At 46.6% G+C, this 24443-nt stretch overlaps 1 protein-coding gene across 1 annotated transcript; it reads right to left on the bottom strand.

Moving 5' to 3' along the window:
• Nucleotides 1-185: 185 nt before the first annotated feature.
• LOC126534595 (uncharacterized) lies at nt 186-9601 on the bottom strand. Its single transcript, XM_050181866.2, has 5 exons — nt 9491-9601; nt 8280-8412; nt 4402-4547; nt 1422-1554; nt 186-480 (listed from the first exon to the last, which is right to left on the bottom strand). Exons 1-5 carry the CDS (start codon nt 9540-9542, stop codon nt 216-218), a joined length of 729 nt encoding a protein of 242 aa, XP_050037823.1. The 5' UTR covers nt 9543-9601; the 3' UTR covers nt 186-215.
• Nucleotides 9602-24443: the final 14842 nt, after the last annotated feature.

Raw genomic sequence — 24443 nt, 5'->3', positions numbered from 1 at the left:
TTGTCTCAGTGTGGCGTTCTGAGTGAAGACACTCACGACTCTGTCTTCTATTGGAGACGTTGTTCGGACCCGTAGCTATAGACACTGTCGGCTGAAATTACAAGCTTTCCGGTCAAACGGTATTCGTTACAATTAGGGCGTCTTACACAGGCTACGTGGACGTGGAAAAACGAAGAAGCATCCTATTGCGCTGAAAGCTTTATTTCAAGCCACGACTACGAACTGCCCCTTGAGCCTAGGATGGCCGCGTTTTGTATGGCTAGCTCGAAGAGGTCCATGTTGCCAAAGTTTTCGGAATCTGGTGGCGTCAATACTGGCAGCTCCTTGCAGGCTGTCGAGCCCCTCGAGTACTGGCCACACACGAGTCCCAAGACTTCCCCGAAGACCTTTTCCATGACGTCGTCCATGAATTCCTTTGCGGCAGTGTTGGGACACTGAGCCAGGGCATCGTCGAAGCAGTCCTGGGTCTTGTGGAACGCACTGCAAGGGCGAACAGTCATATGAGAGGCCCTATGTTCGAAACGGACATTACAGCGTTTATAGATACTTTAACAAGATCAATCAATCAATCAATCAATCAATCAATCAATCAATCAATCAATCAATCAATCAATCAATCAATCAATCAATCAATCAATCAATCAATCAATCAATCTGATTGTTGCGAATTCTGCACAATTAAGGGCAGTGAGAAAAAAAAACTGTGGTAGCGCGCTCGACTGGCCCCACCACACCGGGAAGTCCGCAGTAACAAATACTACATACAAGAGATGTGCTTAAGACAAGCCTACGTGTATGTGCTAGATAGTCTACCGTTGTACACAGGCAGTGAAGCTTAAGCACTACTAAAGGTGTTAGATTTGCGAATAATGAATTTGACACTTTAGTAGGCAAACTTAGACTCAAATCGCAATGACATCGGGGAGCCCAGTCGCATACAGGGCGTTTTTTTTTTAGCTGCACGAAACTTTTCAAAGATTGCCCATTGAAGATAGCACAATTCTAACCCTTGATCTAAATTACTCGATGAGGCAGCCATTACCTCTAGGTGAAATCAAAATGTTCAATTTAACAATGAATGCAGTTACGATAATTAACTTTATCACTCAATTAATTTACTTTTTTACTTTTGTGCTTCAATGAATAACACATCGGTTTCTTGGAAATCTAGCTAAAGCTAGATTGGTTTTACTTTTGTGCTTCAATGAATAACACATCGATTTCTTAAAAATGTAGGTAAAACTAGATTTCTTGCAATATATCGCTAATCTATCAGTACAAATGCCAGAGCTGTGCTCTAGACATTGTGTGTACTAACTCCAAGATATTTGTCGCGGATGTTGCTCGCTTGAAATATCATGACGTCCCATCTTCTGTGGCTGAGTCAACCACAGTTGCGCCAGTAGAAATGCTGCACTCACCAACAGGAGTAATGAATGATCTGCTTTCGTGGCGCAGCCACCAGACCGGTCTCCATGTCGTCGCGCATGGTGACCATGCAGCGGTGCAACTGGTCGCCAGCTTCATTCATGCATCCGATGCCTTTGGTGTACACTGCGAGAGACCCAAGTGCGATAAAGTGCAGAAGCGGCCAATGTGGAGAGGCTAAGGTAAAAAAGGACGAGTGAAAAAATAATGAAGAAAAACAGTGCCAGCGCTAGCTGTGTGCGTACTGTGCAAAGTGCACAGATGTGCACTCACACGTTTCGTTACTCTTGCGTTCTTTTCCCACTCTGTCGTGTAATAAATTTCATTTTGAAGGCAGCGCTCGTGCTGTACGTTCTTCACCTAGTGTACATGTGTTTATTCGTGCTGTGCAGCTATAACATGAATACATAATAAAGCTGCGCACGAAGACTTTAAGACTGTTGCAAATACAAATATCTTATTTTACAGGGATATCGATTCAAACCACTAAAGTGTTGCTTTTTGTGTCTGTCCATCCGACAGTTCCTTCTGGTGCGGCAACTATAACGGCCATCGTCAGGAATTTTCACTCTCAGCTTCTCCCTTGCCATAGAGCGCAGAAAAAAAATTACTGCAGATCAAACGCACTTTTCTTTTTTAGTCAACGTTAAGCGAAGCCCGAGACATTGATTAAAATGTTTCGTTGAGATGCGCTGCAAAAGCACACATTATGTGCGTAATTTAAAGTTGTTTCCAAGTATGTGCAAGCAAGTTTTCACGTTCTGCTCCTACCGTGGTAACGCGCATGTAAAGGTACGTTCGATTTGCCGACGCTTCGTGAACTAGCTCAAGCAGCGCTGCACTTCGCAGTTTGTTTAGGCGGCACAAGCGCGAGACCCTCTGCATGGCGCCGTTCATTTTGAAAAGTGCAGGTAAAGTTCAGGCCGAGTTCCCGAACTTACTGTACTGCTGGAATTGTCAGTGACGGTGCCGTGCCGAGAGGAAGCTGCAGAAGGCTTCCCTGGCGCCATGGCAGCAGACGACGCCACAAGAAATACAGGTATTGCCATGCTCTAGATTGGTTGTATGCTGACAGAAATGGCCTCGTGAATCGGCAACGACAACATCCATTTACGCGAGAGAAGCAAGTATTAGTACACCTCTCCCTCGAATGCGTCCATAGACAGGCTGCAAAATACGATTGAACTCCAATTCGAAGTAGTTTCTTACGACTTCTTTACAATATGGGAGGTACATGTGACTTTGTGAAGAGATGGAGTTTACGCGTCAGAATTGCAAGTGGAGTGCTGTGCCGCCCATCGCAAACAATTCGTGATTTATAAAAGCACAGTGCCAGCTATGCTGCCGCAAAGGAGAGCAGTTCAATAGGAATCTCCGAAACCTGCCTATTTTCGATATGAAGCACTCTTTGCCTGATAATATGCACACTGGGATAGACAGGTTCCTCTTTCGCCTTGTTTCGAGTCTACGTGCCATTAACGGCGGGTTTTGAACTTGGGTCCCTCAGCACAAAAGACCAATCTTCTGTCTATTCCCCCCCCCCCCCTTTTAGATCCCCACGGAAATTTCTTTTAAGTTTTAGAGAAGTGGGGGGATACACAATTCAAGATAAAAGTGTCAGTAAGTTTTACCAAACTTCTGCGGTATTTTATTTGTGATGCAGGACAAATTGAAACAAACGTTATACATGCATTTGTTGTGCTACGTGCTCGCAGTGTAAAGATATTGATTTGTAGCGGATCATTATACATCACTATTCGCTGTATCAGTTGATTGGCCTTTAAGGTGCGAATTGAATCCGACGAAAGCACGCGATTATATATACCTAAATATGAGTCGGCTGCTCTCAGTAGTCATAGAAGTGGTGGGAATTCTGAACTCAGGCTTCTGTAAACAAATTATTGTTAATAAATATGTTATTTCTGTGTTGCCCCAAGAGTCGATGTTTTATTTTTGAAGCTACATTGCATAAATGTGAAGTAGCGAGTCCGCAAAGTCGGTACACCAAAGAATTCACGCGCCTTCATATCAATGTAAGAGCTGTTCTCAAATTTGAAGAATATCCTTTTAATATGTTTTCCTTTGTCAACGCATGTCACAGTCGAATGTGACCTCAAAATATTTCACCGTAACTCCACGATACATTGAGTATTTTTATTAATAAACAACTCACCATAATGCACGTCTTTCTTTATGGAATTAAGAGCAATGTGAACAAACCACTGGACTGATTTTATATGAAAACCCCAGTTTATTGTGGAATTACGAGATGGAACTCAGACGAAGCGATTGTTCCGTTTTCATCGGAATGATGGTTACTACACGTTCCACCCTTATTTTCACGCTCGTGACCTTAGATATTATTAAGGCTTTGTTTATTAAGCGTTATCTGCCTCAAGTGGCCCAACATTTAGAGCAGTGTTATTTTTGTAAACGACTAAGGCAGTTATACCCTGCGCACGTGCATAATAACTGAGGAGGGTGCCACTTACAACACAATATTTGTTTGAAACTGATCAGATTACAAAAAAAGCCACTGCGAGTCATAAGGATGTAGCTTAGGTGAAACCCGTGGACTAACAATAATTTCCATGCTGCCCGTACCGCCATGCCCCCAGCTCCTTCAAACACTAGCGTCCGAGTTACCTTTAGCAATAATTTTCAGCAAAATCAAGCACTACAGCGTATTCCAATCTTTCAGCTGGGCAGAAAAGACTTGCAACTGCAGTTTACAAGCATTGACATGTGCCTTGTTTTCGGCCCAGTAAAATGCAATCATAAGTTATCGGCACGTTTTAAGGACCAGAATAAAGAAACAAAGACGAGCCGAAATTTCTCGAAGATGCTTCTCGAGGTGACAGACATTACCGCAAACCATTTTCATATAGAAAGCTTTGCTTTGAAAAGCTAGAATGCGAAAAAAAGAAGGCAGTGCTGGATGCTGCACAGAATTGCCGTTGGAGGATCACTCACGTTCGTTGTGCTCGGTACCTTCAGTGCAGACGGCTTCGTATTGTTCTTCCATACCTGTCAAGCTTAGCAGGGCAGCCACTCTTGGAAGGCCCTCCAGGCAGTCTTTCGAGAATTTTAGGGCACATGACAGCTGATTAGACAGGTACCTGCAACGATGGAAAAGAAGACCTACTGATCGATTCTTACGCACATCGAGAAGTTGGAAACGTGCGTTAAGTGTAGCGATACAGACGGCGTCAAAGACGCTGCAGCTGTACGTAAAAAAAATTTCATGATGCTTCATTTCACGGCAGTGCTTGGGCAATGGACGAATGGAGTTTTCTTATTTTTGCATTGTTAGAGAAAGGAACACTTGCGGTCTATTGATATATGTTTACCACAAAAGGGCACAGTCCTAGTCAAATTATGAAAATGAGCTTCAAAGTATGGTATAAACAAGCTTTATGACATATAATACGAGAGTAGAAGTATTTATCGGGCCATCCAACGCGACATGCTTTCTCGTTACATCTTAGTGCTGCTGCTACTGCATGTAGTGGTATTTTGTGCTAGCACACATCTTTCTGTTTTCATCGTCTTTGTGGTTCCTCAGCTTGCCGTTTAACCTAACACAAGTTCGTACCTACTGGGATACTTTTCCGTCGCGGTGAACTGTCGCGGCAGTGCCTGTGTTCAAGAACAAGAGAGGTACTGCCGTGACAGCGCTGACGTATTTTGCTCTAGAGCACATTGTCACCTGCACGGCTTGCCGTAATATTTAAGCTGAAGGCTCCGTGACGCCTACACCATCTGCCATTGGTGTGTAGATTCCGTGTGCGAGCGTTGCGATCTCTGCTGCTTTCAGTCGCCGACCGCACTTCAGCTGCAGCCACCGAACTAGCTACACCATGGGTATAAGTTTTGTTGACATCATAGACGAGAGAGTTGAGTTTTGGGTCATCTTCACCGATCGAAGAGCGGTCTTGCAGTCCCTGGAATCACTGCGCATGCAGGAACAACTCGTCATGGATGTCAGACGCCTATGCATCAATGTCGGCGAACTATGCCACGTCGTTGTGTCGTAGTGAGAACCTGCAGGCTCACTGCGCTGCAAAATCTGCACACGACGCTTCGAAAGAAATGATCTAGATACCTTCCACCAGAAAATACGCGGTGATGCTGGTATCTGCGCACGTCTGATGTTTACAGCGATCCCTGTGGACAGATACCAGCCATCAGTACAGACGCCCTTTATAAGATCGATCCATTTTTGTGACGTTTATATGCCGCGAGGCCTCATATGCAAGTCCATGCAAACATGCATTCATTGCATCAGACCCAACTTGGCCTACACTAACTAGTGCAAGTCCAAGATTCAAGTGGTGGAATGACCAATGTGACGTCTGACTGTAAAGCACGTGGATGTTTGCAACATGTTCTGTGTGACTGCTGCCGCTACTTGTCACAGAATTTTTGAAGGCGGCACCACACTTGCAACGGGACTCGAACTTGGAATTGCAGCGCATTCTCCGACAGTGCCAAACAACACCGGCGCGTTACGCTCCACGAAAGCAATGCTGACGCCCTTGTGGGCCCGAAGCCTTAAGGAGACTTTCTAAATATCTCTATAGTGAATATAAGCTTGCGTGCGGCTGTATATGGGGTTATATGTGCCTATATGTCATCACTGTGTACATCATAGTCGTCACCCAGCACCTTGAACAGCATGTGAGGCGATCAGCCCAGGCTGACATCAGCATGTAACTAGTGCTTGTATCACTATGTCTCCCTCTACTGAAATACTTGTTAAGAAATACTTGTGCTTGTTCTGTTTTGCTGCATCATGTTTTCAACATATTTCATTATTACTTATGATGCGTACTTTCAAGTTAAATTGCACTTTGCATAACACGTGCTTCTAACTTAGTAATGATTATCTACTAAATCCCACCTGCTTGGTCCAATGTGATTGTGGTATCTGTAAATGGACAACTAAATTAAGAAACAAGTCCGGAAGAGCCCACCTTACGATGACTGCCGGCGGTAATGCGTTTAGCATTGGATCAATACGGCGAGACCACGTATTGCAGCTGCAAAAACCGTGTTTTGTATGGAAGCGTGTGCTGCAGCAGGACTCCTCTTGCAGGCTTATTTAAAGGGGCTCTTAAACACTATTTATTATCGTTGTCGAGAAATGAAGTTAAACTTCATACCTGCACGGTGATTTCCCGAAATTCCGCAGTGACCCGATATCCACTGGTAGATGATATTCTGCCCGTTGTCGATTGCGTGATGGCGAATTGTTTAAATAAAGCTCACTTTTTGATTGATTGATTGATTGATTGATTGATTGATTGATTGATTGATTGATTGATTGATTGATTGATTGATTGATTGATTGACTGATTGACTGATTGATGTCTGCGGCTAATTGGACAAGCAACGTGAATGGGATCACAGTCGGTCTTTGATAACCATTAACTCCGCGTCTGCTTCGTGTATTGAACTGTCTGCTGCGTCGTATTTCTGAAATAGGGAAGGAAAGACTGTGTACATCAGTGGGGGGTGCTTAAGCTATAAATAAACAGCCAAAGATGAGACTAAACGAGATGCACGCCCATCTAAGCCAGCTGGATAGGACGGTATGCGTGCCTGCGTTCAAGAAGAGAAGCTTTCTTTACAATATTTTACTTTATTTTCAACCATTTAGCCGGAACCAGAATATTTAAGTGGATAAACTGTTACATCTGAGAGCATTTCGTTGGCTTTTCTTGTGTGCTGTTTAATATGTTTATCTATTCTGTGGATAAGCAACCTATATTCACCTTTTAATTGCTACTCATTGACACCTAGCTGTTTGCGCGTCCTGTAAGTGTAAGGCTCGGCAGCTGGCGACCGTACGTTGCAAGTCTTTTGCACAGGTTCGTTGCCTTCTCACGAGCGCGGTGAAATTCACTACCACCGCGCCATCTGTACGCAACGTGGCATATCGTGGACGGTAGGAGCCATCCCGCTCTGTGCAGGATGATATATGGGCTGAGCTGCATCTTACTGCGAAAGCATTATAAGTGCCATGAGGCTGAAAATTCAGCGGGATCGAGCGATGGTTGGAAAAATATAGCCGACGGCCAAAACAGTAAAACCACGTAAAAAAAATGCCCGGATTGACGTGAAGTTTCTCATGGAGATGTATGGAGACTCCTGTAAACAAAGTAAATTAATGTATCTGAGCAAAAAATTCGCTACAATTGGGTCTCGGTGAGAATTGAACGCTGGCCTCCGGGTAGCCAGACGAGCACGCTTTTCCTACGCAACGGCGGCTCCACGGTTCTGGCTGACTAAAGGTGTGCCTAGTGCCTGCATCATTGCGCACGTCACGTCGCAGCCATCTGGCTGCGACGTTAGAGTGGCTTAGGTTGGATTAGGGTGGGACAAATGAGAGCAATTGTAATTAAGGTGGATTATGCCTGGTACAAGTTAGTGCAAAGTGGATTAAATTGGATTAGGGTGGCGTAAGGTTGGTAAAAATTTGTGGAAGGTGGATAAATGTGGATTAAGGTAGAGTTATAAAATACACGTGACAATGTATGAATTCACGTATCATGGACGCAACCGAATAATTAGAAAAGTCATAATTTTTTCGCATTCAAATCAAGTAGGTATACTGACGTTACTATGAAAGTTTCATTCACCTGTTTTCGTTCCGCGTTGTATATTGGAGTGCGAGTGTTGTATCTGCAGCTATCGGCTACGTCCTCTATCCATCGCTGTATTTTGGCACTAAGTAATGGAGCGTGGTTTTTCTACAGTACAGGCTGGGAACCACGCCAAAACAACATTTACAAGAAATAGCAAACAGTAGAAAAAAGAAAGAATATTTATGCGCTTAGGGTTCATACTCGCAATTGTTGAGGAATTCTTGTCCACTCTCGGGGAGCCGCGTGACGTTGCTGTAGATGAGGAAATCCGAGCCGCAGTCATTCAGCTGTTCTTTCGTGCAGCCAGGCTTGAAAGGAAGCTCTTGGCCCAGGGCTGCGCGACATGTTACGTTTTAGTTGCTCAGCGTCACGTGATATGCCGAAGTTACGATGAAGATTAAAAATAAGAAAATGCGAGGCTGTTCACTCTTAGGCGTTAAAGCTGTGCAATGATGAGTGGTGCTGCGGTTTTTTTTTTTTTTTTGGCGACGAGAGTGCAATAAGTGTTTCCATAGAAACCCGCGGTGGCATCTTGGCAGCAACGCCCTAGAAAACTTGAAGAGCAAGGGCAGGACGACTGTTAACTCCGAGAACACGGTAAGAGGCTATCGCACAACCAAAATATTCTTGTAGTAAACTAGAGTGGTTGCTTGGGCTGGTTGGTAATTCATGATAAAACACGACGTACAGCGCGAAGGACAAGAACTGCGAGAGACGACATACACTGCGCAGTGTATGTCGTCTCTCGCAGTTCTTGTCCTTCGTATATATATATATATATATATATATATATATATATATATATGCCTCTGGAACATAAATGTAAGAAAACCAAATAAGTCGTTGAGTATCATTATGGATTATATTAAGACGTCTCTGTGATTTAAAGGTTTAAAGGTTCTATTGAAAAATATTTGGATACAGGAGAGTATATGGTAAATATTAGTACAGGAGTAGGTCCCAGAGTTTAAAGTGCCGAGGGGCAGTTTATAAGCAATGACTGTATGAACAGGTTTCATGTCGTCATTCAATATTTTCTTGTTACGCGCAACAAAGCACAGAACTTGTGCTCTCATTGGAACAATTTCTTTTGTCAACTCTGCGTTATTAAGCAGACATGTCTTGTTCTATCATGCGCTACGCCCACCCAGTGATGCCCCGACCGACGTTACTTCGTTGGCGGCCGAGTAAAAAAGAAATGTTTCTCTTTAAAAAGAATGACACGATTGGGATTGCCTGTTTCATCAAACCTAAGTTAGGACCCGAAGAAAAACACCCTTAATCGGACTACCTTATGTAATAAAGCTATCTTTTCATTTTGAATCTTCAGAAGAGGTGCTAACCTTTCTTTACCAGCTTCGATGTAGAGAGCAAATGAGCGGTAATATCATAAAAGCCTGAACTACACTCACCATATGTAATGATGAAAAGAGCAAAAAGGCTGGTTGGCTGAGGACGGAGCATGCTGTCATGCAAGTCCAGTCTTCTCTTCTGTTGTCAGCGAACTCTGCTAAGATTCTGCTCTGCCGAAGGACTTGGAACTTCAGCGCTGTAATCAAGGAAAGTCCATACTGTAAACAAGTAAAAACGGGCAAAGTTTTCCTCACTTAGATTCCTTCGTGATTGCGGCCATCACGGACGCTGCGCCCTACACGCTACCACGCCCCGTGCCCACATTCGTGGATGGGCCCATAGGTTATTTTTTGCCTAATCGCTTATTTTCTCTTTTATTCTCCCATTGAGTGTCTTGATGGTATGGCGATTTTGTTGTTGGCTCTTTTTCATCGAGTCTTGATGTCCTGGTCGATATAACCTATAGTAAATAAGCCAGTTGCCTTTTTCTGGCTTCCAAGACCTTCAATTTGGCTCTCATGCTTTTAGTCTCAGGTCGCGCCAGAGCCTTAGTTACAGCGTCTTCTAAAGGTCAACGATTGTTAGTAGTGATAGGGGTTACAATGTAATACTCCAGGTAGGCTTTTCGTGGCCTTTCTCGACACTACAATGCCGATGTTGGGCGTTTCGCAAGCTTGAAGCCAGGTGGTATCGAGTCATGGTGTTTCGTCACAGTAGCACAGACCGTATGTAGCCTGTGGTCGTCGCGCTGGCGAATCGGCTAAATGGTGGGATGGTAGCCGGTGATATGAGTGGTGGTCGGGTGCTCCTGGGCAATGACAATCGTTGCAGCTCTCGAAGAACACCTCGGGAGGCCAAGGCGGGTCCGAAGTGCTTGGGCTTCTACGCTCTGTAGTGCAAGTGGATTAGCCTTGCATGTGTTGGACAAAACAGAAAGACTGTATCGCAAAAATCCGAGAAAAAGTGCCGTGTATAGATGCAGCACGGAGCGTGCGGACGGTCCCCGTGATTTTCCAGCTACGAATTTGAACACATTCGCAATACAAATTAGTTTTTTCTTCATGTATGAGACATGCGGACTCCAGGTGAGGTAACGATCCACAATAATGCCCTAGAAACTGTGAGCTTTCTTGTGCACGATGGACTGGCGCTCGAGATACACCGGTTAGTTCACTAGTGCAAATTTTTCTGTAGAAATCATCAGACCTTGTCGGCGAAGGTATGCCGCTGTCCGCGTTGTCGCTTTCTGTATTCTGGCTCGCACTTGTGGCCTTGTCACGCCGGTCGCCCAGCTGCAAATATCGTCAGCGTAGAGCGAGACATTAGCAGTCTGTGGCAGCGTTTCGGCAAGCCCCACAAGAACGATATTAAAAAAGAATGGGACTCAACACTCCACCTTGTGGGGCACCACGAGTCGAGATATATCTACTTGTCGGCCCGCCCTCTGTAAGGAAAAACACTGATCTCCGTGTCAGATAGCTGCCAAGCCACCTAAAGATGTGCCCTCCAAGTTCTGGAGAGACTTCATGGGTTACGTTGTCGTAGGCACCTTTTACATCTAAGAAGAGTGCCACAGAGAGCCGCTTCATAGCTTTTTGTTGCGGCACGGAGGTCAATGACGCTGTCAATTGAAGACAGTCCACGTCGAAAAACAGCCATATATCCTTAGGGTAAATGTTAAAGTGCAAAATCACATAAGAGGAAGGCACTTGAATTCAGTTTACAGCAGCTGAAGCTTCACTGATTAATAAATACTAAGGGCATTACCAAGGCTCGATTTCAGAAATGTTTAAAGCGTACGCCTTTGCAAGGCGGCTAGCATGAACCAGAGATTTTTTGAGCATCACAGACGCGTGGTCTATTGCCATTTGATGACGTATCAAAACGATCCTAATATTTAGACTGTCGTGACCATTCTAATATAGAAAAGTAAAACATCCTTTCCCACGTGGCTACAAGTACATTGCGGATAAATCGCTTTGCAAATGTTACGCAGAGACTTGTTTTGCGAACATGTGATCGGAGCTCAAAAACGGTGAACTGTTTAATATCCATCGTAAAGTTCGTAACATCGTAAAGCAAGGCACGGAGGGAAGGTAAAAACGACAACACGGTGCCATGTTGTTTTAGAGCGAAAGCTGTATATGACTATAACCTTGTGTAGTTTTTTCGGCGTTAGGCAACAGAAACCGACTCAGCGATTTCTACCAAATCCATATGTGTTCATTGCGGCGGCGCAGTTGTCAAAATGCAGAACAGATTAGGACGCTCGCCGTGAACAATAGCGTGACGTCAAGGTTATTGCAATATATAAACAGGAGAGGTGTCGGCACTAAAAACAGCTGCGTTATCGATGGGGCGGACACGTATAGCTCGTAGACCCGAAGAACAACATGCGTACGAGGAGCGCCGGAGGGAACAGCAATGAGAATGTAAACGGCGCTGGCGCGAAACCACCACCAACGAAGAACGTTGCCGCGATGTTGAACAAAAAGGATAATCGCGAGCCCGGGCACCAACGAACGAGCAACGACGCCAGACTCGCAACGCAAAAATTGACAACCATTCCACTCTGTGAAGATGGAATGGTAGTGAAAGCACTTTGCTTTTCGTTTGAGAGCTTTGACTGTCGTCAGCGTTAGCTGCCATTCTATTTTCACCTAGTGGAATGGTCGTATTTTTTAGCTTCCTTTCGTCCCTGTCTTGTTTTGCGTCGTTACAAACCTCACAATGAATCCTAACCAACTGGATCAACTTACCGTCTTGATGTTTTAGATCAGGTAATATCGATTGTGCACGGCATACCAACTCAGACAAGGGTGAACTTACAATTTACTTGAAGTTTTTAAAAACTTTAATAAAGCTCTAACTATCGACAGCCCTTGTGCTATGGCAGAAGTCCGGATGGTATGTTTTTCTCTTCGACTGTTCACCTATACTTGCTGTGCTGCCTCATCAAGTTCAACATTCCCAGCAATATTTCAGACGGGCATCCAGTGGGACATTACTGCGCGGTATTCTTTGCTTCCTGTTGTGAGTTCCTTCAGAGTGTCGTGTGCCAGAACCATGTTCCTACATATGTACCCTGCTGTCCCCTGCTGTTAGAAATATCAAGAGATGGTAACGCTGCCGGAGTAAGAAAGGATACAACCCGATTTATCCTTCTTCTTCGAAATTTATGGATCGTAAGGCCGTTAAAGAGAGAGAAACGTTTTGCTACAATTGATGCTGTTGCATGAGAGAGCTTGAATGTGGACTTTTGGTTTGATTCTTCAATGAGAAACGAGGACGCAGGGAAAAAGTTTCAAAACGGCTGTTCATAGGTATTTGAATGTAACCGACTTATCGGAACTAAATGTGGATTTAAGTGGCGCTAGAAATGTAGTCTTGCCGATTTGGATAATTATTCTTCGATATGAATGTTCCTTTTTCGATAGCAAATGTCGCCATAGAAGCTATAAGATGCCCGGGCTCCAAAATGTGCGTGTTTGCAGCATATGATGGTGCGACCTCATTACCAAGCGAGTGACATGATGTCTTCGTGATACACGCAAATGCTACGAAAAATACCCACATGCTGTGGTCGCTCTCATAGCGGGAAAGTCCTTGGTAATAAACTCGACGTCATTCAGAGAGTCCCTGCCATAGCAAAGAACATTTACCGTTTATGCTGTCAAGACTTTCCTCAAGCGAGCGAGAAAGCACGACATGCAGGACTGTTAAGAAATACGCAGTATTTCTTTTATATACGTACATTTAGTACTGTAAATAGTGATGAAACTGACGCACTCCATGCTGTCTGTCAAGAGGCAAACATTATTTTGACTGGTATAAGACACTTTTCTCTGTATTGTAATAACATATAATTTAATACATTACAACATCTCAAGATTTAATGCAATTTTATGTTCAAGACATTTGAGAAGCTCAATTTTTCACACGTTTAACCACAAGAAATATTATTTACTAACGACAAGGCCGGCGGCCCGGCCTTCGTCGGAGAGAACAGAACTACAGAACACGTTCGTTTACAAAATGTCGGAAAGGTAAAAGATACGTGGAAGAACATGCGGCTCCAAACAAAGTGTTAGCGAAAAAAATAAATAACTAGAATAAAAGACTTTTTCGAAAATGGCAACTGGAACATGGAAACGGAAATGGGAACACAAGGACAGAAGAGGACACATGGATCGCTTCGATGAATCGTGGACAAGGTAGCGTTGTTCTCACCCTCGAACTAGCAGGAAAAAATAAGAAATATATTACGGCATGTCCAACCAGTTGGAATCCATGTACAGCGAAGCATTTTGTGAACACACAAAGAGTCGAAACACGAGTACACGCACGCACGCACACATGCACACGTTCGGGCGCGCACAAATTATACCGAGCCCTTTGTTAAGCGGGGTTACGGATTAGTAGCCAATACGACGGACGCCTTGAACGCATCACTATTTCAGAGGTAGCCTGCGCATACGTACGTAGCACAATTCGAATCCATTCTGTCCGCAAGACGCGTCTACTTCTTCATTACCGTGCAGCTGCGGATGCTCGAAGACAAGCTTTCTGTTTCTTTTTGTTGCTTCCCCCGCACAGTCAGCACCGTCGCCATATTGATGATGATGATTTATTGGCATTCTCTTTGAAACGGCGCGGTGACGGTCACTGCTTAGCTGATCGGATGGACGGATGGATGTTATGAGCGTCCCCTTTGAAACGGGGCGGTGGGTTGCGCCACCAAGCCCTTGTTATTAAACTGCCTAATGTCCTACCTAGGTCAAAAAAAAAAAAAAAGAAACAAAGAAAGAAAAACACTATGAACTCCCACAACCAAATTTTATTATCCCATATTGCGAACTGTGATTTTGTACGTCGCCGTTTGTTGTTGTTTCCCTACTCTTCTTCCACCAATCCTCCAATCGCCTCTTACTATTCCCTATTGCGGGCATGTTCACTTCTCCACTGCCCTCGCTGAACCCAAGGGCTTCAAGTAGGCCAGTGGTGCCTAAATCGACCGCTGGGCAGACGTCTTCACATTCTAATAAAACATGCTCCATCGTTTCCCTAGTTTTAGCGCAGCAAGCAAATGCTTCTTGTTCCTTCTTATATCTCGCTTTATAGGTGCGTGTTCTAAGGTATCCGGATCTCACTTCGAAAAGTAATGAGCTTCCCTTTGAGTTATCATAAATTCTTTTTTTTTCTGATTTCGTTTGTTCCTCTTAAGTAGTTACTTTAGTGATCTCCGGCGGAAGCGAGCGCCATCTCGTCGTAATGCAAGGAACCCAGCGGCGCGCACGGCGCGCGTACTCCGCTGTGATTCGTTGGTTTATTTAGCAAGAGAACAGCCAGAACCCAGCCTACCTCACAAAACCGCACGAAGTTGGCAAAGAAAAGCTTCGCTCTTAAAAACCATACAAAGCGTTTTTTTCTACGGCGGCGCAAGGGGAAAAACATGTGGATGGCTGCGATGTGCCGCGCCTAAGGCATCTTGCGTCTCGAGGAATAGTCATCGTTAAAGATGTCACTTTTCAGGGTATTATTACGTATTACTTCTACCCACCTGCCGTTATATATATTTATATACGTAGAATATCGGTAAAGGGAAATCACTTCAATTGCCGGTTAAACGGAATAGGCTCGACACTCGTTGCTTTTCTTTTTGGATTACGCACAAAAACTCTCGGTGATCGGAACCAAAGCTTCCGCAACTCAGTAAACACGACACAAACAAACAATCAATTGCATTTTTTTACGAGCAAGCTTAACTGACAAGCCAGTGAAATGGCCAGTGTTTGTCTTAAGCCGCGAATGAAGTGAACGAGGAAAGCTCCTGGGCCTCCGTGCTGGCTCCGGTTTGTCTGCAAATTTCGTCTGCACATTTAATTAAGACAACGGGGAACGACAACGCAGAAATTTCAGGACAAAAATCGTTAAGCGCCCTTCATATTCTTTACACTAATACTTTGAACACAAAGTCTGGCATGCATATGCCTTAAATTGCGTTGCTGAAACGTTTGCTATTAACGGAGAATGAAAAAATACTATGAAGGACGATCCCCGCTTACTATTCAAGAATGCGCTAAGCATACATTGGGAGGTGGTTATCTGCGGCACTATGTTGCACTCTGTTATGGGGGGTACTCCTCCTTACCATCGTGCCTTACGCGTACATGGAAGCCAACCGGCATTTCCAGTGCCACTTCCTCGAGCAACGCGTTCGATAACCCATGCAGCGTCTGCCATCGCCTGTGATCGCAGACGCTGCGACTACAGGCGCAGCGTCTCAGCGACAGCGTCTCCCACTGCTCGCTGTTGCGGGGGAAGAACGCGAGAACGCTCCCCTTACCATGGTGCCACCATACGGAGTTGAACGGTGCTACCCTGCCAGCGGTACCACCGTACTGCCCTACGGCGCGGTGTACGTGGTTGCACAGGCTTCACCTTGAAAGCAATCTGCTTTGGGGGCACAGTCTAGGTGGACCGACGGGTCATAGCTTTGCGTGAGCTGTGCTCTTATCCCTCAGTCTGCGTTGAAGCAATAGACAGCACGAAGGTCACTTCGCTCGCTGCTGCTGCCGCGATTCCTCACGCCAGCGTTTTGACAGCGAGTGTGTGCGGTCATCGATTGTGAAGTGTTCATGCTTGATTGTGCGCGCTGACGCCATGCTAGGTAATTTAGATAGTAAGCGAATGTTTACAACGGGTGCTTCTACAACGGCGGCTGCTGCGCATCGCGCGGCCGCACAAGCCCTGTCTTGAATACGATCTGCGATGCGGACAGTGTAGGTGTCTAGGCGCACCGCGCGCCGATAGCGTCGTGTGCGCTATAGCAGCCATACGCTTGCGTATCTCCCGCGTTGAAAAAGTGAAAGGTCACTGTAAATTTTATTTTTTCTAGTAAACCCACAATTTGCGTCTCTTTTTTTGCGACACCGGTCTTTGCGCAGAAAACATTCCTTAAAATGCGGTGGCAAACCTTCAGTGAAGCAAAAATTTTATAGTATATAATGAACAGCATGTGCAGTCTTGACAGCTAAGCGGCACTGCTACTTCTCCCATAGGCGGCAGAAATGAGAATTACCGAAGTTTCGGACACCTTATAGCAGGCAGTTCGACAAATTTTAACTCCACCGACACAGCAACCGAGTCGAGCAATAAGATCGATGTTTTTGCTAAAGGAAAGCATCACCGGTGACTCCTCTAAATAAAAAAATACCGAAGCCTAGTCGATACAGAAGTCGCCTACCGCGCTCAAACCATGGCAGAAACTCTATACTACGTTCACTTCTTCATTCTTAACATGCGTGACATTGTTAAGAGGGCGTATAGCATACTATACTGCGGTACCTGTTCCCGGACACAGAGACGCTCCTATCACGCACAATGAAATTACAAAACTATTTTGCTTAGAGAGAAGGGTTTTCCCGCCGCCTCATTCCAAGTTAAGCCGGCCGCAGATGGTTACGCTCAGATTCCTCCAAACCAACACCTACCCAAATTTGGCGCCCTTTAACAGCATATATCCTGACGTTTACCCGAATTGTTCTTGCGTGGCCTGTGGTGAGGCTGCTACTTTGTCTTACATGCTCTGGGAGTGCGGGTCGTCGGCCCGTGAGTTCACCAAGGAAGAGTGGGACGCGCTCCTGCGAAGTCCCATCTTTGAAGACCAAATCCTGGCCGTCCAGCGCGCCCGCTATTGGGCCGGTAGGCTAGACCTGTCAGCCCCGTCGTGGGATTAGCCGGGTGTGCACTTTATCACGTTTTCTTGGACCCCATAAATCTTTACTCACTCACTCACTCACTCACTCACTCACTCACTCACTCACTCACTCACTCACTCACTCACTCACTCACTCACTCACTCACTCACTCACTCACTCACTCACTCACTCACTCACTCACTCACTCACTCACTCACTCACTCACTCACTCACTCACTCACTAACCTGTCACATCTCTCTCAATAAACAAAACTCCTCTTACCCGATCTATAAAAAGACGTGATAGACACGTCGCAGGAACAGTAACCGTTCGCCTTCAGAACCCACATGTTATTCACAGAACCATTCTCAGCCAACTCAGCCAAGCATGCTTCGCATTATGTGCATATCAACGGAAGTTGAAGCAGTTTAAATTTTTATCACTCCCACGCATTGCACTTTTGCGAAAATGGTTCAGTTTGAAAAGTATAAACTAAGAGTGTGATTCAGTTCTCGTAGGCCACTTTTTCGGATTTACGAAAGCAAGGTAAAGGACATACGCTTTTACATGCTTATTTTGTGTTACTATTCATTCTTGCTCCTCTTCTTTAAATCGCTGGGAAATGCTGACTGAATCATCAGAAGCGCAAGCAGAGCTACTGTTGAGGTCTGGGCTTATGTCATGTATATTGCAGACGCAGTTAAGTGATTCTAGCTAAACTGTTCTCTTTGAGCAGACGGGCAGAAAGGACACAGGAATTGTTTGCACCCGCAGTGGTTGGTCAGTGGCTGCGTTGTTGGGCTGCTGAGCACGAGGTCGCGGGATCGAATCCCGTTAACGGCGGCCGCGTTTTGATGGGGGCGAAATGCGAAAACACCCGCGTAGGTGGTTGAAATTTCCGGAGTCTTCCACTACGGCGTGCCTCGTAATCAGAAAGTGGTTTTGGCACGTAAAACCCCATAATGTTATTTTTAAAGAATTGTTGGCATATACATTTTTTTTTCGTCTTGTGGAAGAAAAATGGCTGTGGCTTAGCTAAGGTTAAGGCCAGGATGCGAAGCATACTAACCTTTATTTTAGTTGTTGAACCACTGTTTAGCCTGGTGAACTGCTGTTGCTTGGCTATATTTGGTTCGGCTAGACGAAGAAACAACTCATGCGTTACTCTGCTTCGCCTTCAAGAGTGGAACGCGACAGCGTTCCCGTCGACCCGCCAAGGGGTGTAAGACAATGGGCTACGGCGCAGCGACTACGCGCCCCGCATTGGACGCGGTGAGCGTCGAGCAACGCAGCGTTCGGCGCGGCAACGAAATGTGCGCCTGAGCAAGCGACGCACGCCTGAGCCTTAGAAACAGCTAGTTTCTAAGGCAACACCGCATTCACTAGAGGCGCTTTTGTACCGCTTTGAAGCATCGTACTCGTGGCTCTGTGGTAGCGTCTCCGTCTCACACTCCGGAGACCCTGGTTCGATTCCCACCCAGCCCATCTTGCAAGAGTTGAGCCAAAGCCACCTAGAAACAACCGCGAGCGACGGCGCGAGTTGGGGCCCCGTTTCTCCTCTGTCGTGACGTCACGGTGTCACATGGTCAGCCTTGAAGGCGACGCCGCGAGCGACGGCGCGAGTTGGAGCCCCGTTTCTCCTCTGTCGTGACGTCACGATGTCACGTGGTAGGGCATGGGGTCAAGGTCATTGAAGGCGACACCGCCGCGCCTGAGGAGCTGGGTTGAGCTCTAGTAATATGCTTCGCATAAAAACATCTTGCAAGATGGGCTGGTGGCAATCCAACCAGGGTCTCCGGAGTGTGAGACGGAGACACTACCACTCAGCCACGAGTTCGTTCCTTCAAAACGGGACAAAATCGCCTCTAGTGAATACGGTGTTGCCTTAGAAAGTTATACTCCAGTGTATATCGGTAATTATTACCATGTAACTTGCAGAAGTCGCAGTTTTACGAGTAGCGAAGTACGTTTCCGCTACATTTCTTCTGCGCTCTGTACACACGCAGAGCCATCTTGCGGCAAACACAGAAGACCCCCTCCTCGCAATGTACGGCGCTGCCCCGACACGCGGCGCGCCACTCGCCCCATGAGTATAGCGTAAAATCCTTGCGTTAGCGTTAGCGTGCGACGCAACGCTAACGCAAAGAATGACTGCACTGCGCGGCGCATAGTGTTTTACAGCGTAAAATCCTTGCGTTAGCGTTAGCGTGCGACGCAACGCTAACGCAAAGAAAGACTGCACTGCGCGGCACAAGGTAGTGTTTTAGAATAGCGGAACGGAGAAAAGCGTTAACGTTAACGCAAACAAATACAGCGCCATCTAGATGTAAAAACACAAAGTACTGGAAAGCCACATCCACACGAAATGTCGAGCTTATCCAATGCCGAATCCGCAAGTGTGTGCCCAAGTCAAGCTTATCAAAAGCCACAGTCGCTGCGTTAATACGCATGTAGGTGTTTGGTTTGAGCATTGTTTTGTCGAGAGTCGCGAAACACACCGATTAATCTTGGCATGCCGCGATCGAGTGTTCTGTGGGACCCATATTACGTGTCCTTTTTAAGTTGGGATGACATAGACGCCCTCATGCTTCGGGAATGAGAGCGACCGCGCAGGTTATACGTGTCCTCAAGATCCACTCAACGTCGAAGCTATACCGGAGGGGACGTTTCGCCGGCAATTTCGCTTCCAGAAAGCGGATTTCTCACTTCTTTACAATTTTTTGCAACGGACGCCCACCTTGACGTCCATCCGAATGGGTTCAAGGCGAAAACCTCCTTCACGAGGTTCATATCGTTGTCGTTGGTAAGACGCACACACATTGTGACCACAGCACCGATCACACTACTGTGTTTTGCCGCGGAAAACATGACATGCATCGGCTTCACATGCGGCTTTACACCAAGCGAACGAGCGAAATACACTTCGGCGCCATCTTGAGGCGGATACAGCAAACATGAACAAACATTAGCAAACCCTCTAGTTAAGCCTACCGCCCGGCTAATCGACGACGTATATCGCAAACAACGCCCTATATCACCTGTGCGCCGCTGCCGAAGTATCATCACACAAATCTAAGGCGAACACGAGCATTAGTGGGGAAGGATGGAGCCTAGCAGTGCAGGCAGACGACTCGATAGATCCGAAGCGGGCTGCTCTCACTTCGACTGGCGCCGCCATCTTGCCGTACGTAAGGCTCCCCTTGCGTGCGTTAGCGTTCAACGCGAAATCCTGAAAATAGCGTACGTACGTAAGAGCTCCAGCAGCGTTTACGTATAGCGCATGCGCAGAGTGGTGCACGTAACGCTAACGCTAACGCTAACTCTTTACGTTTGCTGCTTTACGCTATACTAAAACTGTCTCGTCCGCCTTCATGGCGCGTCGGCGCCCGGCTATTTGTGCTGATCGCGACGTTTGGCTGGCGTAGCGCGTTTGAGTAGGCGGCGCGAACGGGGTGCGCTAACGCTGTCGCGTTCCACTCTTGAAGGCGAAGCTTAAGCGTCCTCCAATTTTCTTATCTGCTTAAATCCGCTGTCCATTTACCCCGTGTAGGGCAGCAAAATGAACGTCTTCTGGTCAGCCACGCTACCTTTGATTTGTATCTCCCTCTTGAAATTCATTATATTATCACGCACGTTCATGCCGTGCTGTTTCTTTTATAGAGACCCATGAGACATTACGCAAATACATTTCGCAACCGCTAATGAAGTTGCGAAAGGTATTTTCAATGTTTTAGTAACAATAACGACAAGGGGCCATATTTTAGCAACACTTTGCCGCCAAAATACTTGAATGCGTCTCGTGGAAGCGGAGTTATCGGCAATCAGAGATCGCCGCTCACATCCTCTGCGGTGCTTCCGCTCCTTCAAACGCGCGCTTGGCCTGGGCTACGGGGACGCGGGGCGGTGCCCGAAACCCTCCACTTACTGTACGTCACTGTGGTGCTCTGTTTAAATTTCGTTTTGAACGTTCACATGAGCGACATAACTTGCGGTTTTTGACGCATACAACTAGCTTTACTCAAAGGCTGTCACTTATGCGGTGGAGTTAACACACAATTTATACGTTCACACAGTGAGCACTATCGCTCTAGGTGGGGCCTTCAAACGCGTTCCGGTAAGCTGCGTAGGCTTTTGCGCTTTTCTCCGTGTTCCATTTGCGAAGTGTACCGCGCCGGTGTCCCCAAGGGCTCGGTCTTGCTGTTTTTGTGACGATGCGAAGCCAACGAATGCACAGCGGTGCGACAGTTATCTGCTCGTTCTGAGCAACGCGGCTGTTGGAACGCAACTTCAACATTAACCGCAGACACGAGAAACGCAGCGTTTGTGCTGCGCACGTCTTGCAACGGTAACAGTAGAATAACGAACGATGACAGTTCTGGTGGCGTTCAGGCAAACCGAGAGGTGCGCAAATTCTGCGCACGAAGAGGAAGACACGCGACATAACACACATGCGCACTGCAGTGTAGGTCAGCAAAACCTTCAGTGACGGCAAAACCTGCTGCTTCGGAGAACCGCCATAACGCCGCGTTCACACTGATGGCACGTTCACACTGAGGAATCCGGCGTCTACAGCGAATGGAATTCTGCCGCCGAAAATCGCGTCGTTCACACTGCTTGCGCACCACGCCGCCGGAACGAGATACAGCGCCATCTGCCCCATAAAGTGCTAACATCCAAGCGAGCGCGGAATATCCCGGATGTTCGCGCGGCTCGAAATCGCGCAGTTGTCTCCGGCCACGTCGAGTTCGTGTGTTAATTCTACTCGTCTCCACCATTGCCTGGAATTGCAATGATGAACCCTGAGCTAGAAGAGGCAGTACTGCTAGCCCTGTTGGTGAGCACCTTTCTGGCGAAGTGTGACGCGCAGAAGCATTCGCCGAAGAGACGATGCCACCGGCGTTGGTGGGTTCATCCTGCTTTGCAAGAGCGCGCGTAGCTTGGTCACGCCACCTCGTCAGGTCGCTTAGACCTTGTGCTTCGCGTGGTACTTGTCGAAAAGGACGGGGCGGTTACGCACCAATTCGATGAGCACTTGCGATGTCGCGATGCGTTCGAAGACGGCGATATGACGAGCGCGTCGAGCTTGGCCGCCATCTTTCGAATTGCTCAGACGCGCTCCGATTGGTTAGCGGTGAGGGAATCCGGCGGCAGCTGCCGCAAAAATAGGTCCGGGAGCGATCGGCGTGGAAGAGGCTATTCCGGCGGATCTCGCCGCCGCCGAATTGGGTTCCGCCGAACTGGGTGCCGCTCCAGACGCCGAATGTCTCAGGGTGAACGCGACATGACATTCGGCGTCTGAAGCAACATGACATATGGATATATGGTGCGGTGGTCTTTTTCGCTGACACTTGTTTAAAGAGTGCACGCCTAATTCCATGAACAAGCGCTCTTTAACAGGCCTTAGCTCTGTGTATGAAGGCCTTTGGCTTTTTATAGAAACAACTCATTGCGAAATAATATTAAAAGAGTTTCAGAAAAGCGTCTAATTGCTTTGGAGCAATCATTCTGGTTGCACCAGATGACATGCATATAGCGACTTAGGCGTATTATGCCTAATATGTCACGTGTTTTAGGGCTCGGCGCTTTGGGCCACATGTCAGCTTGAAGACCACCTGGCTTGAAGAGAGATACATAGGCTAGAGAACGGCACTGACCAGTTTTTGACGCCCGCGGGCCCGGTCCGAGCCCGAGCCCAGCCCAGTGATTTTAAACCTGGCCCGTACCCAGCTAGGGCCCGAAAAATTCGGGCTCGGCCCGATCCGGCCTGGCCCAGTTTTGTTCGACCAATTAGCCCTTGAGCCTATACAAAGCAAGGTCGAGTTATCGGAGATTGGGATGATACCGTAATGTGATCAATGGGTGACGGGCGGTTTACAAGGTGTATCAAATTAGCCTTTTGCCCTGCTTCCCTTCTTGCTGGCAACTTTGACTGTTAGAGAAATAAATATTTTATTTCACTTAATTGCTAGCCGAACACGCACAGATTATTATGTGGATATTCGGTATGAAAACACTGATGTAGAATGGATAGTTGGGAAAATAGGAAGGGATCACGCTGCGAATAGCGACCGGGAGTGACACAACGCCTGGTTACATTTAGGGAGGTAGATATAAAAAAGTACAACCACTGATCACCATACTCGTGCTTTGAAGTCTGATACGAACGGTCGTACTACACTGTGAAAGTGTTCGCACCCTTAAGGGTGTTCTTCTTGTCTCATTGCTAACACCCTTACTGTTAGGGCCTTACAATAATTTATAGAGGACACCAGAGCTCTAACCAGACGTGCGATGAAAACGACATAGTTGAAAACTATGTAATCATTCTTACAGCCTTGGGAACGTAGAAATATCCGACAGGAGAGTTTCATAGCTCTCTCTGTGAAATTCTCTTGTCGGATATTTACGTGCGCTCAAGGCTGTCAGAATGAATACATAGTTTGAACTACGTCTTTTTCATCGCACGTCAGGTTAAAGCTCCGTTGTCGTCCTCTAGAAATTTTGGTAAGGCCCTAACTGTTAGGGTGTTTATTATTATTATTATTATTATTATTATTATTATATTTGTTTTGAAAACATATATTTAACAGGAAAGGGAAAGCGAGGAAGGGGCTGGCAACTGCCACCCGAAGGGGCACAACGCCTGCCTACTCTTGAGAAAGGAGGTGACATGAATACAGAAATAGAAGATAGGAACAAGGGGAGGAAAGAGGAAAGAAAGAGCAACAGGACAAATCTAAAAGAATAAAGTAGACCACACAGTACAGATCACACACTGTAGGGCCGGTCACTGAAGATAACGCTACTACAGAATGTTAAATCGAAGAAATAGTATCGACACTGCAAGCGCGAACCTAAGCTAGCTAATTTTAGAAAAGTAAGGAGAGCGCCATGAGCCTGATTGCGTCGAGACGCAAAATCACTGGGGTACAAACTTTTGTCGAGTGTCGTACAGCGCAGGCCAAGGGGATGATAGCCCTCACTAGCGACATGCGCTGCACACTGAAAGTGGGACACTCCAGTATCAGGTGCTGAAGTGCCTCGCAGCAGCCGCAAGACGTACACGATCGACTGGCCACAGGTCCTTGCCTGTACAAACGATCGCGCACGTTCACACAGCCAACCCTCAGCTAGAGTCGTAGCGCTCAAGCGCGACGAGGCAAGCCTTGACTGCGAACATGGCGCGGGAACGTTCCAATTGCGATGCGCTGCTCCGGATGCTGCTTGAGTAGGTGGCAACGAATCAGCAGACGAGCGTCATCAAGCTTGCACAGAATTTCAGGGCAGACACAGTTGTTATGTGCGCAAGTT

This window comes from Dermacentor andersoni, chromosome 7 (genome assembly GCF_023375885.2).
Source record: "Dermacentor andersoni chromosome 7, qqDerAnde1_hic_scaffold, whole genome shotgun sequence".
In the NCBI taxonomy this organism is placed as follows: Eukaryota; Metazoa; Arthropoda; class Arachnida; order Ixodida; family Ixodidae; genus Dermacentor; species Dermacentor andersoni.
This window is presented reverse-complemented; position numbering and strand designations above follow the sequence as displayed.

Coding starts and splice junctions, on each gene's coding strand:
- LOC126534595 (XM_050181866.2), bottom strand. CDS start 9,542: ATGCTCCGTCCTCAGCCAACCAGCCTTTTTGCTCTTTTCATCATTACA. Junction 1,555..4,401: donor AGGTACCGAGCACAACGAAC/GTGAGTGATCCT, acceptor GGTCTCTCGCAG/TGTACACCAAAGGCATCGGA. Junction 481..1,421: donor ATCATTCATTACTCCTGTTG/GTGAGTGCAGCA, acceptor TCGCCCTTGCAG/TGCGTTCCACAAGACCCAGG.